The sequence below is a fragment of the Aquarana catesbeiana genome, linkage group LG11, assembly GCF_042186555.1.
Source record: "Aquarana catesbeiana isolate 2022-GZ linkage group LG11, ASM4218655v1, whole genome shotgun sequence".
Taxonomy (NCBI): Eukaryota; Metazoa; Chordata; class Amphibia; order Anura; family Ranidae; genus Aquarana; species Aquarana catesbeiana.
In genome coordinates this window covers 223,364,966-223,384,917 of record NC_133334.1, presented here as the reverse complement: position 1 = coordinate 223,384,917, position 19,952 = coordinate 223,364,966, and the positions used below count along the sequence as shown (strand labels likewise).

At 47.0% G+C, this 19,952-nt stretch overlaps 1 protein-coding gene and 1 long non-coding RNA gene across 5 annotated transcripts in view; one reads left to right on the top strand and one right to left on the bottom strand.

Moving 5' to 3' along the window:
• Positions 1 to 19,952, top strand: part of LOC141112507 (uncharacterized) — a 39,977-nt gene that overhangs the window by 9,734 nt on the left and 10,291 nt on the right. The gene's annotated exons all lie outside the window — the stretch shown is intronic.
• Positions 8,658 to 19,952, bottom strand: part of RCOR2 (REST corepressor 2) — a 164,497-nt gene continuing 153,202 nt past the window's right edge. For all 4 annotated transcript variants that reach the window (XM_073605393.1, XM_073605392.1, XM_073605390.1 and 1 more), the window contains 3 exons: positions 19,581 to 19,638; positions 19,227 to 19,453; positions 8,658 to 9,532 (listed from right to left, as the gene is read on the bottom strand). In XM_073605393.1, coding sequence (XP_073461494.1) covers positions 9,260 to 9,532; positions 19,227 to 19,453; positions 19,581 to 19,638 — 558 coding nt within the window. In that variant the 3' untranslated portion in view covers positions 8,658 to 9,259. The remainder of the gene's footprint in view (positions 9,533 to 19,226; positions 19,454 to 19,580; positions 19,639 to 19,952) is intronic.

Sequence of the window (19,952 nt, the reverse complement as noted above, 5' to 3'; positions counted from 1 at the left end):
TGCTGCAATTCCTTTGCGCCTAATTGTGGCGATGTTTACTCCCACTGATGCCAGGAAAATGTCCACTCTTGCTGGCCACAGTCCGGCCCCCCTAAAGTCTGAAGGACAATAAAATGGCCTTTTGTTTAGAAAGTTTGGAGACCCCTGGAGTAGGGCATGGCAATGATGCAAGCAGGTACAGAAAAGGATACACAGCAACCCAGGTGTTGACGGTCCTGTAGCAAAATCCTCATGGCAAAAATGCAGGGTGAAGTGCCTGAATACCATATAAGAGCTCTGGGCAGAAGTGGTGTTAATAGTATTAACTAGGGGTGCAACGGATCAAAAAACTCACGGATCGGATCGATCCTCGGATCAGATCGATCCTCGGATCAGATCATTTTCGGATCAGCAAAAAAAAAAACCAAAACACACAAATCTTGTTACACCCACCGGAGTTTTAGATTTAAAAGCTATTTTCAACACAAAACCGAGCTTATATGCATAAATACAGTATTTGTAGATCGGACGGACTGTTTAGATGTTAGATTTTAAAAGCAACAGCAAACCTGCTGACCTTACATGGTTGCTAATGTGACAGAACACCTCTGATTTTCACATTTAACGTCCCCCACTGTAATATAACCACATGTCCCGCACTGTAATATAGCCACATGTCCCCCACTGTAATATAGCCAGTCCACATGATGATGTCCCCCACTGCAATATAGCCAGTCCACATGTCCCCAATGTAATATCCACACAGACTTCCCACTGTATACATTAGCATAGCTGCCAACTGTCCCGAATTTCCCGGGACATTCCCGGGACTTGGACTTCATTCCCGGATTTGTGGCGTCCCGGGAAATGTCCCGAAAAATTCGGTTCCGGTTTTTGAAACCGCCGCCGCCGCCGCCGCTAGAGGTCGGCGGCCGGCGGAGACATTGTCTCCGCCGGCCGCCATTTTGTTGGAGTTCAGGAAGACGGCTGGGGGGGGGGGCTAGACGAAGCTTCTGCGTCGCCGCCCACCCCCTGCCCCGCTCCGCCTCGGCCCGCCCCGCTCCGCCTCGGCCTGCCTCGGTCCGCCCCGCCTCGGCCCGCTCCGCTCCGCCTCGCCCCGCCTCGGCCCGCCCCGCCTCGGCCCGCCCCGCTCCGCCTCGCCCCGCCTACCCCCCGCCCCGCTGCCAGTCTGTTATGGAAAGGGGCGGGGGTTCTAGGTGGGGGGTGAGCGCGCGCACCGCTGTGGGACACCTGATGTGAGTGGGGGGGGGCACAGGGGACACCTGATGTGAGTGGGGGGGGCATTGGGGACACCTGATGTGAGTGGGGGGGGGCACTGGGGACACCTGATGTGAGGGGGGGGGGCACTGGGGACACCTGATGTGAGGGGGGGACACCTGATGTGAGGGGGGGGCACTGGGGACACCTGATGTGAGGGGGGGACACCTGATGTGAGGGGGGGGGGCACTGGGGACACCTGATGTGAGTGGGGGGGGCATTGGGGACACCTGATGTGAGTGGGGGGGGGCACTGGGGACACCTGATGTGAGGGGGGGGGGCACTGGGGACACCTGATGTGAGGGGGGGACACCTGATGTGAGGGGGGGGCACTGGGGACACCTGATGTGAGGGGGGGACACCTGATGTGAGGGGGGGGGGCACTGGGGACACCTGATGTGAGGGGGGGACACCTGATGTGAGGGGGGGCACTGGGGACACCTGATGTGAGAGGGGGGCACTGGGGACACCTGATGTGAGTGGGGGGGGCACTGGGGACACCTGATGTGAGGGGGGGAGGGCACTGGGGACACCTGATGTGAGGGGGGGACACCTGATGTGAGTGGGGGGGGCACTGGGGACACCTGATGTGAGTGGGGGGGGCACTGGGGACACCTGATGTGAGTGGGGGACACCTGATGTGAGTGGGGGACACCTGATGTGAGGGGGGGACACCTGATGTGAGTGGGGGGGGCACTGGGGACACCTGATGTGAGGGGGGGACACCTGATGTGAGGGGGGGGCACTGGGGACACCTGATGTGAGTGGGGGGGGCACTGGGGACACCTGATGTGAGTGGGGGGGCACTGGGGACACCTGATGTGAGGGGGGGGCACTGGGGACACCTGATGTGAGGCGGGGGCACTGGGGACACCTGATGTGAGGGGGAGCTCCGCCGGGGACTCCTGATGTGAGGGGGGGCTCCGCCGGGGACTCCTGATGTGAGGGGGGGCTCCGCCGGGGACTCCTGGTGTGAGGGGGGCTCCGCTGGGGACTTCTGATGTGAGGGGGGCTCCACTGGGGACTTCTGATGTGAGGGGGGCTCCGCCGGGGACTCCTGGTGTGAGGGGGGCTCCGCCGGGGACTCCTGGTGTGAGGGGGGCTCCGCTGGGGACTCCTGGTGTGAGGGGGGGCTCCGCCGGGGACACCTGATGTGAGGGGGGCTCCGCCGGGGACTCCTGATGTGAGGGGGGCTCCGCTGGGGACTCTTGATGTGAGGGGGGCTCCGCTGGGGACTTCTGATGTGAGGGGGGCTCCGCCGGGGACTCCTGGTGTGAGGGGGGCTCCGCTGGGGACTCCTGGTGTGAGGGGGGGCTCCGCCGGGGACACCTGATGTGAGGGGGGCTCCGCCGGGGACTCCTGATGTGAGGGGGGCTCCGCTGGGGACTCTTGATGTGAGGGGGGCTCCGCCGGGGACTCCTGATGTGAGGGGGGCTCCGCCGGGGACTCCTGATGTGAGGGGGGCTCCGCTGGGGACTCTTGATGTGAGGGGGGCTCCGCTGGGGACTTCTGATGTGAGGGGGGCTCCGCCGGGGACTCCTGGTGTGAGGGGGGCTCCGCTGGGGGCACCTGATGCAAGGACGGACTCTGCTCGGACATCTGAAGCAAGGACGGACGGCTGGTGGCAGGCGACGTGGCAGGTGACACGCTCAGGGATCCCACTGATTCTGCATTATGGTGAGTTGAATGATTTCATTTTATATTACAATGTAATAATAGAAATAATGCGCTTCAATCATCCTGACACCATAACAACCATGGTGCCGGGATGATTGAAGCATTAACACCAGGTGTTTGGAGTATCTTTATCTGCTGATTGTTAAACTTTCTAGAATACACATATTTTTATTGTGTAGGATCTGGGGCTGCTGTCCCGTCATTTCCCTCTCTCTCCCCCTCTCCCCCTCTCCCCCCCTCTCCATCCCTCATTCATTTCAGACTCTAACCACACCCTCTAGAGCCACGCCCATTTAAGCCACGCCCACAATTTCGCGTAAACCACGCCCATTTTTCGGCGCGGCGCGCTTCGCGCGCCGCACTTGTCTGTTTTGATAGGCCACGCCTGCTGGTGAATGCCCCGCCCCCTAATTATTGGACAGCTCCGCCTACAGCCACAAAAGTGTCCCACTTTTTTTTTTTACAATGTTGGCAACTATGCATTAGTGCTGTACTGCTGTTAGTCATACCTTGGTAAAGAGAAGCCGCCAAACCCACGAGTTGGGGGGGGGGGGGTGATGACGTCTGCACGATGCTCAGCACCGCCGGGTGTACCAAGATGGCCGCAGCTCCAGAGCTAGGCCAAAGCCGCGGCCTTTCCTAAAACCCGAGGCCGCGGAGCGCTCTACGGATCGCGGGTGTGCCGATCCGAACAGGTTGGCCCATTCGGATCACGGATTGGTGACGATCCGTTGCATCCCTAGTAGTAACTGTGGTTTGATGTTAAATCTAGTCATCCACCTGAGACTCTGAGCTCTGAATAGTGTAATTTTCAAAGATTATCAATCAATAAGTGAATTAAGCCAAGCACACTCCCCGGTTTCCTGATAACAATAAAAACTATTGAACAGTATTCAGGAAACACTCTTAAATGCACTGCAAGCAGTGAAGATATTAAAGAGGAGTTCCACCCAGGGGGTCCATTAAAAAAAAAAATAAAATAAAAGTCAGCAGCTACAAATACTGCAGCTGCTGACTTTTAATTGTACACTTACCTGTCCCTGGGTCCAGCGATGCGGGGGATCGAAGCCCCGCTCGTCGGCGCCAGCATTTCAACTGCGGGCACCGGGCTGTGGCTTCACAGCCTGGCACCCACTGTGCATGCGCGAGCAGCGCCGAGCGCCGTGATTGGCCGCTCAATCACCTGGGACCTGTAATGGGTCCCAGATGATTGACAGGAGGGAGGGAGCAGAGCCGAGCCCTTCCTGTGCCGAGGGGGAAGTGATGTCACCAGCCCAGGAAAAGGAAGAGGCAGACTACCAGGGAACACCTAGCAACAGGCATTTAGGAGGTAAGTAAAAAAAAAAAAAAATATCCAAATGTTTTTTTGTTTTTTTTTTTAGAATTTTTCAGGTATTTTTGTTTTTTTGGGTGGAACCCCACTTTAAGTCTAATGCTTGCTATAGGGCTACAACAATAGTCTGGTAACAGGATTAACCTGTCTTATCTTTCCATATTGCTGGTCCCTGTATGGGTCCAGGAGAGGTTTCTACAGGGTCTGGAAACCACCTGGACCTACCGTATATTACACCCTGAAGCTAACTACACGCATTGAACCAAGTGTCGAGGTGGGTGACCAAGCAAGATCCAGTACCCAAAATGGAGCAGGGTAGGGTTATAGAGGTATGTCCAAACACTTTGCCAGTGTTCAATTACCTGATGGTAGCAGCCTATATAATCCAGACTCTATGAATATCCAGCCTATTCCAAGTGCAGGGGTGGGGGTGGGTCTCAAAGTAGATTTAGCAGAGATGTCAGGAAATATAAATGGGAAAGCTACCTCATACTGACAAGGTTTCCCTTAGGCTGGGCATAGGCCGATTAAAATTCGGAATGCCCTTAAATTTGCAGGGATTTCCTCCCACTTCCTGTTTGGCTATGGGACAGGAAGTGGAGAAATCTCCACAATGGGACACATCTGGCAGAAAAAAAAAAAAAAAAAAAATATGACGGGTTACAACCCTTCCTTGCTTGTGGCTGTCAGAGCCTTGCTATGCCTCATGGGACTTGTAGTTTTGCAACAGCTGGAGGTCCACTAATTGCACATGCCTGCTGTAGTGTATATTATATATATATATATATATATATATATATACACACACACACACACACACATTATCTCACTCACTCATATATATAATATGTGTAGGCCCCTGATCCTAAAATTGGGGCTATAGTGTAAATTTAGTTTTTGGCTGAGCTGTAAACAGAAATGGTATGGTATGGTATATTTGGTTCTGTTCTAAACTTGACTGGGTTGTGCATTTCCCACTGTTGCCAGTAGATGTCACTGGTACCACAGGACAGTGTGGGAATTACAACTAGGTTGAGCTGTAATAAATATTTTTCCGGAAACAGCCCAGTAGGAGTTTCCTGGCTGCTGTGCATTCTGGGAAGGGGTATTTATTGAACAGATGCCATGTCCTCTAGTCAGTCCTCACCTCGTGGCCCTTCTGGCCTGAGGCTACGTTGCTGCAAGCACTGCAAGTAGGCCCAGAAGCCTGTCTGGGGCCTACTACTCCTGAGGTGGTCCTTTGGCTGTCTTGCCAAAGTGGAAGAAGCCGAGCCAAGCTGAGGCGATCCAGGGGAGGACCCTTGCTGGAGAGAGCCAAGATGAAGGCTGGTCTCTCAGAAGGGCCTGGCAACTCACTTGGAGGACGCACCTACATCTGACTACCATTACAGTACTGCCGGGTCAGCTTAAAGGTTCTGGTACTGTCAAGCCGTTCTACAATTTATTCAAGGTAACACACTCCTGGCCGCTTAGTTTGTGAGAGAGACTTATCCAGTCATCTACTGGCTGCCAAGTCTGTGAGAGAGGCTTATCCAGACATCTTACTGGTTGCTAGGTCTGTATGAGAGACCTACCCAGGTATTCAAGATCTGCTGAAAGAAAGTTGTTTGTCCTTTGATTCAAGGAGTCTTTAAGTGATCTGCTAAAAAGGGTATCTGAAACCTCACCCCAGCCTCTTTTCTATAACCTTTATCAAAGTTATAATTAAAGCATTAAAAAATACCTAAAGTGACTGGTGGCTTTATTCTGTTCAAACTTCCCATTATAGCAATGGATTCAGTCCTGGGGTGAATGTAAGCCCGCTCCCTGTATCTGGGAGGTAACTTCCTGCTCCCAGTAGACCCAGGAGGGAGCTACATTCTGGCGCCCAACGTGGGGCCTGGCGGAATAAGTTTGCCATTGTCCCTAGCAACCAACTGCAACTCAGGAATTTTCATCATTGCACCATGGGGATTGTGAACTGTTACCTCAAGTAAAGCCCTTGAGACTGTTTGCAAAGTGTTGCACTATTCACTGGGGAAGAACCCGAGAGTCTATGCTAAAAGAGGGGTTCCTGGACTTTGTCACTTTCTCCAGGAAAAGAGGGGTTAATTGCAAGATCACCTTTCTGACTGACTGCGTGAGCTGTGGGTGGAGTGAGAGAAGCCAGGGAGCTACGTGATCAGAAGAGCAAGTGGGAGGAGCTACACCTGCTGCCACGTGAGACGCTGTGTGTGTCTGGCGCTGAAGAGAGAGCGTTCGCTGCTACAACAGGAAAGATTACAGATCAGTCATAGCTGAACTTTCTCTTGTGAAAACCACAGTAGGGTCAAAGATGTTCCCTGTCAGCACTGCTGCAAGTACTATACTGTCTGGAACCCTGCTGACAAACTGGCATCCGCCTGAAGCCACATGGTCGGTTTGTGCTGTATATTGCTGGGGACCATGAAGCGCTGGGTACGTTATGCCACATGTGTGGAGGACTGGCCGTACACACCTGTCCATTTGTTCGTTGCCTGCACTGCAGGGAGTACCTGTTTGCTGTTGAACACCCTACCATGCCGCCCCGTGCCTACAGAGTTGATTGGGTCACAGGTGTTGCTACAGCGGAGGCTGCTGCTTTTGCTCCTGCAGAGAAATCTACACTCACCGCGCCTGCTACTGTAAGTGTTCCAGGTGATGTCGCTGCTACTGTTCCTAAATTGCCATCGCTCCTGTGCCTGCTGCACCTGTCCAGAAGGTGGGCTATGTGAAGGCATTCTGCGGCTGAAGCCTACCTCAGAGACCACCAGGACTGGAACCCAAGGAAGGTGTCACTCCTGGAAAATCCACGTCAGGAACTGGTGAGAAATCTGGGACAAGCATCTCAGTGGGGTGTAAATATATGCCAGCTGAAGAATTAAGGGATTCTGAGCTGGATTCCTTGTCTGATTTATCTGGTGACGATGAACTGTTTCTATGTCACAAGAACTGTTGTGGGCTAATAGTGAGGATGTTGCTTCTGCCTTCACTTTGCCAGACTGGGTAGCTCTAGACTTTGGGGAGACTTCAACTAGTGTGGAACCATCAAGTGTTACTAGTGAGCCTCTGCCTAAAGTTATTAGTCCAGCTGAAACTAAAAAGTTGTCTGCTAAAGCTACGGTGCAAAAATATTTGAATCCATGTGTGCTTCCTGGATTGAGGCATACCAGAGCCTTACCAAAGCTTGCTAGTTTGCAAAGAGTGCTTAACAAAAGAGTTGCCACAGAACATGGTTTGGAATTTCCATATGTTCCTTCAGAGACTATGCAAGAAATGTAATTAATGCAAGAGGAGTAGTGCAGTGAAACAATCTGGGATTACCTGTCTGTACTAAAGCCTTTCAGAAAAGCTGGCTACTCATCTGTCATGGATGAGAATTATGATGGATGTATGCTTCAACTGAACTATGGCCGGCAGATCTACTCTGACAAAGTGGTCAGCTGCACACCTGGAAAAGAAAATGTTGTTTACTTTGTCACTACTGTGGATAAACAAGGGAAAGCAGTTACTTTGCCAGATCCTCGTTTCTACTGGTAACCATTTAAAGGGACTGTCATAGTTCAGCTGGCAAATATCAGTCTTTTCTCTAAAACAACAGTTTGTTCCCGTTTAAAACCAGAGAAGAGTCAAGTTTTTTTTTTTTTTAAAAAGACGGAGAAAAGTTCTTTACTCTAAATGGACTGTGGGGTACACAGTCAGATAGTTATAGGTTTAGAGAACTTTGTGGTCAAGATTTTCTGCCTGTGTACAGTAATTTCAATATTTTGCCATTAAGGACTTCTGCCACCAGATGGTAGAAGTTACTTATAGAAAAGGGATGGACTTTTAAGCTATATTCTCCTGGGAGTGAGGCTTTTCTCCCAGTTGGTCAGTGATACTGTTATGTGTTTCTGTGTGTGTAACTGTTTTTTTCAGGTAACAAATATCTCCTGTCAAGCTGCTAGAAGGGGGGCAGTTAGAAAGTGAGGTTCCTGTAACATTTTTGATGTGAATATGCTGTTGACTAATGTTTGAAACTAACTTTCTTTTTTATGGTCTTCCTTTCTCCCATCCAAGTTTTTTTTTTTGGTTCAGATACCTACTCTCAGGCTTGAGAGATATATTTTTTTTCCCTTACAGACGCTGAGGACATCGTCTCCTTTAGTGGGAGGAGGGTGTAGCCCCCTGTTCCTAAAATTGGGGCTATAGTGTGAATGTAGTTTTTGGCTGAGCTGTAAACAGCTCAGATTGATTGTACATAGTTTTATATTTGCAAAAGGTTATAGATGTGGTCTTATTCCTACCAAAAAAAAGGGACAATGACAAAGAAAAATAAATTAATTAAAATAATTTTAAAAAAAAAAGCGATATTCTCTGTATTTTAAATACAAATTCAGATAGAGATCAGATATTAGAAAAACACAGGTACATTTTTATTTAACTATTCACAACGATAAAAAACACCACTATGTATCCAGAATGTGAACGCTAGTATGATCACACAGCTTGGTCATACCAACAGTCTACTGACACAAACCAGAAAATTTAGGATACAATTCTAATCCAACATCCTCCCAAGCCAAAAAGGTAGGCAGAGTCAATGTGCAAGATGAAAATCTCCACCACATGTGCCACCAAACTGACATTTATAAAGATGTTTTAAATCCATGATAGAAGAGACTTGATGGTCAAATTATGAAGACAAAAAACCCTGAACCCTAATTGTACCAAAAAAAAAAAAAAAAAAAACACAAAACAAAAAACAAAACAAAACAAAACAAAAAAAAAAAAAAAACACACACACATTGGCATTGTGCTGAGATTTATCACTTCACATGCCATTAGGACAACTATATTATAGCACCAGTTCCCCGCAAGGCCCATTTATTGTTCAATACTGTTCTGTTAGCTACAGGCAATTCTGTACACAGGTCTTATTACCAAGCCAATATTTCCATAAATAAACCCACCCAATTAACACACTGAGTATGAACAGACGTTTCATAAGATTTCTCAGGAAAAAGCTGGCTCTGCATGATTGCCCAATAAAGCAGGTGGTGCACGTGGGCTCTGACGGGGAGCTGGCCGGACAAGAGGTGGAGGACGAGCTTGGAGAAGACGCCCTGGCTGGAGTGGAGGTGGCTGACGATGAAGTATAGGAGCAGAGGGAATTGTTGGTCTTAGCAATGGGGGTGGGAGGGAGATGGTGGCAGCCGTAGCAGTTGTAGAAGCGGTTGAAGTAGTTGTCACTGTCTGGGAGGAGGCAGAAACAGATGTGATTTGCACCTGTGAGAGGAGAAGAGGATGGAAATTTAGTGTGCTTCCATTGTCACATTAGGCATTTTTTGTGTCAAAATAAAAGTGCAAAAAAAGAAAAAAAAAAAAAAAAAAAAACAGGAGACCTGAACTTAGGCAATTTGTCAAAATTAAAAGTGCAGAGGCAAATAAATAAATAATAAGACAACATGAACCTTTGCTCTAGACAGCAGTTTCCAATTAAGTGAGACAAACACAGTAAAAGGCATCCATACTCCTATGGCATTATCCAAAAACTGAGTCAAGCTGGTAGCAATAGGGGTTATCCTGGGCTGGCCTATAGTTTTCTGCTTTGCCTGTGTCCAATGCCCTGGCAGGCAGCCATGTAACACAAGGGTTAAAAAGACTATACATGTTTCTCAAAAGAACAGAAAGAAATCAAAGTTGCTTTTGCAAATGTGGTGTAAAATATATGCCTGCACTATGGTCCTGGCTTTATTACCTAGTCAGTCACTGACCAGATCATGTACAGTGGGTATAGAAAAGAAATACCCCCTCTTTAAAATAATCACATTTGTTGCTTTGCAGCCTAAAATGAAGACAGACACAGTTTTTGTTTATCCAGCTGTATTTACTAGTGCAACTTCTTGTCCCTCCTGCCGTTTGCTGGGAGACACACAGGTCCCAGAGACGGCACGGACCTTTCGGATTGCACAGCGCGATTTGCACATGCGCAGTAGGGAACCAGGAAGTGAAGCAGCAAGGCTTCACTTCCTGATTCCCTTACCGAAGATGGCGGCGGCAGCACCCGAGGACCGAGGGACGGTTTGGCCTCGGGTGCCGACATCGCGGGCACCCTGGACAGGCAAGTGTCCTTATTTTAAAAGTCAGCAGCTGCAGTATTTGTAGCTGCTGACTTTTAAAAAAAAAAATTTTGGTGGACCTCCACTTTAAGTCTGGGCTCTGGCTAGACCGTGCAAGGACATTCACCTTTCTCTCCTTCAACCACTGTGTGGTCATTTTTGCTGTGTGATTTGGGTCATTGTCATGTTGGAAAGTAAACCTTCTTTCCATTGACAACTTTCTGGCAAAGGGCAGCATATTTTCCTCAAGATTTTTGTATTTTGCCACATCCATTTTTCTTCTAGCCTGACAAGTGCTCCAGTCCCTGCTGCAGGAAAACACCCCCATGCTTTACTGTGGGAATGGTGTTATTTGGATGGTGAGCTGTATTGGATTTCCGCCAGACATATTGTCTGGTGTTGAGGCGAAAATAATTAGTCTCATCTGACCACCTTAAAAATTCTGAGGTCACATATGAAAGTGTTATGGACAGATGAGACTAAAATTGAATTTGGCCTCGACACCAAACAATATGTCTGGTGGAAATCCAATACATCGTATCATCCAAATAACACTTCCTACAGTAAAGCATGGAGGTGGTAATATCCTTTTATGGGGGTGTTTCTCTACAGCAGGGACTGGAGCTCTTGTCAAGATAGAAGGAAAAATGGATGGGGCAAAATACCATCAAATTCTTGAGGAAAATCTGCTGCCCTCTGCCAGAAAGTTGTCAATGGGAAGAAGGTTTACCTTCCAAAATTACAATGACCCAAAGCACACAGCAAAAAAAAAATCATGGGACACAGAGTCAGGCTAATATTCATTACCTGCTGGGTTATACTCCATCATTAGGTGAATGGACACTGGTAGACCAAAGGTCTTCAGACAGGAAGTGATCCCCTATATAACCCCTCCCATACAGGAAGTACTTTAGTTTTGTAAAAAAAACACTAAATCCTCAAAAAAGAGGGGAGGGATCTCTGTGTCCCATGATGTACTCAAAGAAAAGGATTTTACAGGTAAGTATGACGTAAAAATCCTATTTTCGTTTTCATACATCATGGGACACAGAGTCAGGCTAATATTCATTACCTGCTGGGACGTCCCAGAGGAATAGCCTTGAAGGGAGGGAGACACCCTGCCAAACAATAGCTATCAGAACTTGTACACTGCGGCCGAAAGCCGAATCCTCGGCTGCTCGAACATTCACTTGATAAAATTTTGTGAATGTATGCACTGAAGACCAGGTAGCAGCCTTACAACTCTGAGCCACAGATACCTGATGGCAAAAAAAAAAAGCCCAGGAAGTTCCTACACCCCTGGTAGAATGAGCTCTCACCCTAAAGTGAGGAGCTTTAAGTTTCAGACCGTAGGCATGAATGACCAATTGACGGACCCAATTGGCAATGGAAGCATTGGAAGCTGCCTGCCCCTTCTTGGGTCCTTTTGGTAAAACAAAAAAAAAAAAAAAGTCTGATCCTCGGATCTCCACAGATCTAGACAAAATAAACCTTGACTGCCCGGACAACGTCCAAAGAATGCAGTCGTCTCTCTTCCTCCAAACTAGGCTGAGAGAAAAAAAAAAAAAAAAAAAAGGCGGCAAAATAATGTCCCGGTTTAAATGAAAGGCCGACACCACTTTTGGCAAAAAGGATGGAACAGGTCGTAACACGAATCTGTCATTGTGAAGGATCAAGTATGGTTCCCTGCATAAAAGGACCGCCAACTCTGACACCCTTCTAGCTGAGGTGATAGCCATCAGGAAGGCTAGCTTGCGTGACAGCAAGTCTAATGGAATTTCCTTAATAGGTTCAAATGGTTGTTTCTGTAACAGACAGCACCAAGTTCAGGTCCCAAAGGACACATAGGTGACCTAATGGGGGGAAGCAAGCGAGTTGCCCCTTGCATAAAGGTTTGGATCAGTGAATGGGAGGCTAAAGGCCTTTGGAAGAATACTGATAGGGCCGAAACTTGACCTCTGATTGTACTCAAAGCCAATTTGATTTCCACAGCTGACTGTAAAAATGAGAATTCTCCCAATCACATATTTGCGAGGATGCCATTTCCTGGCTTCACACCAAGCAATACAAGTCTTCCAGACCTTATGATAAATCTTCCTAGTGACAGCTTTTCTAGCATTTACTAGAGTAGACACCACTGGTCCCGAGATGCCACGGTCCTTTAACACCCTGGCTTCAATAGCCATGCCGTCAAATTTAGAGACTGTAAATTGGGATGGAGTATTGGACCTTTAGACAGTAGATCAGGGCAATATGGAAGTGTCCATGGTACGTCTATTGTAAGTCTCACAATCTCCGGGAACCAGGGCCTTGTGGGATCAGAGAGAAAGCATAAAACCAGGGGAGTACTGGCTCCATGGAACTATTAGAGCATCTTCTCCAATTGCCAGATAATCTCTTGTTCGAGACACAGACTGCTGTAACTTGTTGTTGAACCTGGTTGCCAGTAGGTTGATCTCTGGCCATCCCCAACGTTAGCAAATTTTCTGGAACACCTCTGGGTGTGGGGACCAGTCCCCCGGGCAGATCTGCTGACGGCTGAGATAATCTGCCTTCCAGTTCTCTACTCCCGGGAAATGGACTGCCAATATAATAATCGGCACATGTCCCTGTGCCCAAGCTAGTATATAGTTCACCTCCTTCAGAGCTGAACCAACTCCTGGTACCGCCTTGGTGGTTTGTATAAACCACTGCCGTGGCATTGTCAGGCTGAACCCTGATGTGGCAGTCCTGAAGCTCCACCGTCCAGGACCGTAGGGCCAGACGTACTCATAATTCTAGGACATTTATGGGCAGAGTCTGCTCTGTCCCTGAGCTGTGAGCTTGTCTAAGGTCGCTCCCCAGCCTGACAGACTGGCATCTGTAGTCAGTACTCTCCAAGTTACTGGGAGAAAGGTTTTTCCCTTTCGCAGGTTCTTATTCTGCAACCACCAGTTTAGGCTTAAGCATGCCTGAGGAGAGAAGCACATTGGATAATCCAGGGCTTTACTTCCTCTGTTCCAAGCCAACAAGATGTCTTGCCCCTTATCGGACGCACCTGATCCTTCAGGGCACAGTTCCTTACGGGTGGCAAGAATACTCTTGCTTGAACCGTGTTTAGAATCAGACCCAAATATCTTAGAATTTGAGCTGGTCTCAAGGCTGACTTTTCGGTATTTATGATCCAGCCTAAGCTTTTCAAATACCTCACTGTGTAGATTATGCTCTGTTCTGGAGCCTGTACTGAGTGATCTCTGAGCAGGAGGTCATCCAGATACCCAAGCACCAAGATCGCTTGGGCACTTAAAAGACCCAGTACTGGTGCTAGGACCTTTGTGAACACCCGGGGAGCTGCAGCAAGCCTGAAGGGTAGAGCCACAAACTGAAAAGGACGTTCCTCTACTGCAAAACGTAGGAACCTCTGATGAGGCTGAAAGATAGGTACATGTAAGTATGCGTCCTTTATATGGAGGCTAAAAAGTCTCCCTTCTGGAGTGCGGTTACTACTGAGCAGACAGACTCCATCGAAAAGGACTGTATCAATAGATACTTGTTCAGGGATCTTAGGTCCAAAATGGTCCTTGTGTGCCCGTTTGGTTTCTGAACCGTAAACAGGTTTGAGTAAAACCCTGTGCCCCTTTCGGATACCGGAACATCTACAAATCACTCCTTGAAGCACTAGATAAAAGTGCCTAAAGCAATAAGTTTCTTTTTGGAGGATCCGAGGGAATGCTGGATCTTAAAGGATGAAAAGCCTCTGCGACAGAGGCAGACATTGAGTGGGTATCTTCTTGTCCAGATTGCTCGGAAGTAGACTCATCTGTCGGGCACTCCACCGAATCCTGAGCTTTAAGCTCTTCCCCATCCTAAACCCATTCCTGCTCCAGACTAGGAGACTCCAGGGAGGGGATATGTCAAGCTTCCTGCCACCCTGGGGAATGGAGGCAATCCTGTGCTCTAACCCAGCTAGGGCTGAGGACAGGTCATCCTTAGTGATAAAGGGTGAAGCAGCAGCATTGACCGTAGGCACAATACCAGATAAGCAAAGAAAGTGTTTCCACCGCTCAGGCTGACACTGACCCAGGTGTAAGTAGAAGTTTCAGAGCAGAAGAGCTCCAGGTGCTGGCTGAATGCTAGGCAAAGCAGGCTTGAATGGAGGAGAAAATTTGGAACTATGAGTAAGTCCTCAGTCCTGAGTGCGAAACGCGTCAGCTTACCTGTACTTTCTGCATGACAGTCTTGTTATTTTGATGATCCCATTTTTTCAATAAAGTGGAGTTTTTTGATTACATCCGGTGTGCGGCATCCAAATCTTCTCCTCCATTCAAGCCTACAATACCAGATAGGCGCAGCGGCTCAGATTGCCCAGGAGCCTCTGGTCTTTCAGGGGATAAAACACTAGGGATACGACTGGGTTCATCAGGAACCACTGATGACATAGGTGTGCCCTTCCCTGTGGCGTTAGTCCCACTCCTCTATTTGGAAGACATTCAAACAAACAGCTGCAAACAAAGAGTACTTGGGTGTAGTTAAAACACCTCAGAAGGGAGAGCCTTTAATAGGGCTCACCAAGCCCCTATGCAACAATCCTGCTAGGCACCTTTTGCTTGCCAAGCAATACCTGGTGACTCTTGTGACCCAGGTAAGGAAAAATGAACCATTGCAAGTGTCTGTTCAGAGCCTGCTCTGTGTCCCACAGCTGCCTTCTGGAAGCTCCACATGCTTGGCCTACACAGCTTAACCAGTTGCCAACCGGCCCATAGCCAAATGACGGCTGCAGGGCGGTTGGATAACTCTGGGATCACGTACTATGATGTGATTCTAGAAAACTGCTCCCGCGAGCGCCCCCTGGGCTGCGCACACGGGAACATCCGTGACCGCCGGGTCCAGAGGACTGATCGCGGCCGTTTACCATGTGATCTCTCCGTCAAATGACGGAGCGATCACATGTAAACAAACCGGCATCATGTCATGACGCCGGTTCCTCCCTCCCCTCTCTTTACCGATCGGTACAGAGGGGGAGAGATCGGATGGGAGCCGCGCTGTGGGCTGCATGTGTAGTGCCCACAGCGCTGTTCAGTGACATGTGCAGTCACATCCATCCATCCATACTCTGCAATCCCCCCCGCCATACTCTGCAATCCCCCCCCCCCCCCCCGCCATACTCTGCAATACCCGGTGATACCCAGCCATACTCTGCCATGCTCAGCCATACTCTGCCATACTCGGCTGTACTCAGCCTCTGTATGTGGCCAGGCTGTGTAAATCTCACACATGTGGTATCACCGAGTAGGAGAATCTATTTTGGGGTGTCATTTTTGGTGTGTACATGCTATGTGTTAGAAATATTGTATAAATGGACAATTTTGTGTTTAAAAAAAAAAAAAAAAAAAAAAATGTGTTTTAACCACTTCCCGCCCGCCATACGACGTCCTTGACTTTGTGAGGGGATATCTGAATGATGGGTGCAGCTACAGGCATCATTCAGATATCAGCTTTTTCAGCCGGCGATTCCCTACACCATAAGAATGATCATAGCGGCCGTTCCACTGCTTGAACGTTCTTACGCTCTCAGGTGCTTCTACCCACTCACCGCTACGATCGAAGCCAGGATCATTTTTTTTTTTTTTTTTATATTTCAGGCTTCCCAGCATAGAGGTGAGATGTGGGGGCCATATTCCTATTACAGGGGATGTTTACATTCCTTGTAATAAAAATAAAAAGTGATCAAAAAATTTATTTTTTGGAAAAAAGCCTCAAAACTAAAATAAAAGTAAACTGAACAATTAAAAAAAAAAAAAAAAAAAATTTCCCTGTGTGCTCGCATGCAGAAGCGAACGCATACGTAACTTGCGCCCACATATGAAAATTGTGTTCAAACCACACATGTGAGGTATCGCTGCGATCGGTAGAGCGAGAGCAATAATTTTGGCCCTAGACCTCCTCTGTAACTCACAACATGTAACCAGTAAAAAAATTTTAAAGCGTCTCCTATGGGGATTTTTAAGTAGCGAAGTTTGGCGCCATTCCACGAGCGTGTGCAATATTGAAGGGTGACATGTTAGGTATATATTTGCTCGGCATAACTTCATCTTTCACATTATGCAAAAATATTGGGCTAACTTTAATATTTTTCTTTTTTTTTTTTAAATCGCGTTCGAAAAATTGCTGCGCAAATACCATGTGAGATAAAAAGTTGCAACGACCGCCATTGTATTCTCTAGGGTCTTTGCTAAAAAAATATATATAATGTTTTGGGGTTCTATGTAATTTTCTAGCAAATAAATTATGATTTTTACATGTAGGAGAGAAATGTCAGAATTGGCCTGGGTGCTCCTAGAATGCCTGATGGTGCTCCCTGCATGTTGGGCCTTTGTATGTATGTATTCGGTCTTTTTTCTTTTATAGCGCAAAAAATAAAGAACCCGGCGGTGCTTAAATACCACCAAAAGAAAGCTCTGTGTGAAAAAAAGGACAAAAATTTCATTTGGGTACAGTGTTGCATGACTGAGTAATTGTCATTCAAAGTGTGAGAGCACAGAAAGCTGAAAAATGGTCTGGTTATTAAGGGGGTTTAAGTGCCCAGTGGTCAAATAAGCTGGGTGTGCGCCGGAACGTTCTATGTGTGCATGTGCACACATATGCGCTGTCCCGATGAGCGGGCGTGACTGTACTAGTGTACGACGCCAATCTTTGTGCTCCCAGATAAAGGCTACGACCAGATAAAGGCAAAGAGTCTTCTTTGCGAGGCTTGGGTACCATTTATCTAAGCATAAAAGCCTGTGTCAAATTGATCCGATCGGTCAATCCCTTGATTCATTTTTTAACTGTTTGTGGGACTAGAGACCTGGAGCTCAGAGAGCTCAAACAAACCGTGCCATCCACCTTGCAGACACTGGTAAAAAACTAAAGTACTTCCTGTATGGGAGGGGTTATATAGGGGATCACTTCCAGTCTGAAGACCTTTGGTCTACCAGTGTCCATTCACCGAATGATGGAGTATAACCCAGCAGGTAACGAATATTAGCCTGACTCTGTGTCCCATGATGTATGAAAAAGAAAAGGACCACACAGTGGTTGAAGGAGAAAAAGGTGAATGTCCTTGCATGGCCTAGTCAGAGCTCAGACTTAAACCACATTGAATATCTGTGGAATGACTTGAAAACCGCAGTACACAAATGGTCACCAAATTTACCTGAGCTTGAGGAGTTCTGCAAAGAAGAGTGGGCAAATATTGCAATGTCTAGATGTGCAAAGTTAGTAAAGACATATCCCAACAGACTAAAGGCTGTAATTAAAGCAAAAGGTGGTTCAACAAAGTACTGACACAAGGGGGGTGATCCTTTTTCCAACCCAGCAATTCTGTTTTTGAATTTTTGTCTTTTTTTCCTAAAATGTTGGTGTTCTATCTTTCACTTGGATGTTATAGGTTGCACTAGTAAATACAGCTGGGTAAAACAAAAACTGTGTCTTCATTTCAGATTGCAAAGTAACAAAATGTATATTTTTTTTAAATTAGGGGAGCGATTATTTTCTATACTCATTGTATACAGCCAAGTGATGTGTGAAAAGATTAATCTTACATATATGGTCCAGGTAGTGAAACTAGGATCTAGCGAAAGCCTCAGAGACTGCATCTTCAAATAATAACTGCACAACTTCATAAATGTGCCCCCCCCCCCAAAAAAAATCTGTGCGACGCCAACTCCCAAGTGATCTCTTTACTATGGAGTTGCCTCAGCCGATCTTTACGCTGCATGGCATGCCAAGAGTTGAAGCAGCCTGTGGTTGATTACAGCTAAAACTGCATGTACGGCCTAGTGCACATGCTGGGTGAAGGAATCCTGCCATAGGGGACAGCATTCTACTGGCACATGTGCCAAAACACAGATGGCGATTGCCATTATTCTCTATGGCAGTTCCTGTTTTTCACTACAGCACTTTGCTATATGAGCAAATGTGATATTAAGCACAAACTTTGGCATCTTTGGGTAGGCCAAGCAGCTTAAAGACAGGCTTCTCAAATAAGTTAAGGGGTCATATGTGGCTAACTAAATGTGCAAGTCATTGGGATGACATCTAAAGTCTTGGCTCAAAATACACTTATACTCAGCAGGTTTGGATTTGCAAGTCGTTTTTTTTAAGAATCAAATGGGCTACTACACCACCATGACTTCTTCAGTAAGGGACGTCGCAGTGGCAACGTCATCCCACGAGCATCTTGTCGTTTCTTTGCATCCTGAGACCTTCTGGTGAAAAGGGTCAGAACGTGAGGTGAGCGGCTAGGATATTGAGCTGGAGGAGAGCACTTGCATTTTCAACGTTTATGCACTAGTGGTGTGTTGTGCGTTTTTGTGCAGAAGATGCTGAGGATTATTTTTGTGCATTTGGACTCTTATTTTATTCAATTCTTTTTTTTGAGTGTGCGGACTTTATCTTTAATTATTCATTATTCCCATATAGGGAACACATATTTTTCATTATTGTGTATTGTTCAACCATTCCCAGTCAGGGAACACGAATACTTGATTGTGCACTCAGTATCTTGCCTTTTTGCAAGTTAATCATCTATTCTCTAAGTATTTATTGGTAGTTATTTAGGAAGCGTAACACTGTTTCATCAACGCAGGAAAATGTTCATGTATTGGACAGATGTACCAACTTTCTTTTTTTTTTGCTCAGCCACACTTTAAATTTTAAATGACTTCTATAAAAGCTTTCTAAACATTTAATATATAGTGCAGCAATTTACAAAGCATGCTGGGCTTTTTGTTAGGAAAACCTAGCACAGCCTGTGTTTGAGTGAAGGGAAAGAAATGCACAAATAAGACAGTAAGATCATTTAAAAAAATTGTTTATGATTTAATAATGTAATCTCTCACCTCATCATCTTCTTCACTGCTCATCTGGGAGGAAGCAGTGCTCTTACTGGTGGAATCACTACAAGCTGCAGATGAATCCACTCCCTGCTCTGCTTCCCACTCCTGAACTACTTCATCCAAGTTAAAACGTCTACGATAACCAATGAAAAAGGTCTTCACTTGTGAAGGTGTCTTATTTGCAAGAACTTCTGCGATGGCCTCAAAATCTTTCCCATATTTCCTGAAAGCTGAAAGGAAAACAGCAAAAATGTTTTAGCTTAGCAGTGTATGTCCATGTTACCACCTCCCACTCAGACTGTGACCTGCAATTGTCCCACCCACAGTTACAAGTGCAGGTACCAAATGCAATCTCACCTTGCACAGCCAGCAATTGCTCATCTGTAGTCCACCGTGAATTAAGCTTAATATTCAGCTAAAAGAAAAGCAGAATAAACCATTTAAAAAACTTTAACAGGACACAGGCATAAAAAGACAACAGGCCTTATTTGTCACAGCAACAAACCAGATTCATCCATGCTACCAGAGCAGCATGAGAGAGATGCGGTGGAATTTGAGTTGTTGCTTTGAGTAACAAAGGTAGGTTTTCCTTTAGGTAAAATTCCTATAGCAAATGGTATATAGGAATGGTCTTCAAACCACGGCCCTTTTGCTTGCCTTTATCCAGCCCTCAAGGCACTATTCCTCCCACTGACAACAACGAGAGGGTACCATTGCTTCCACTGACAC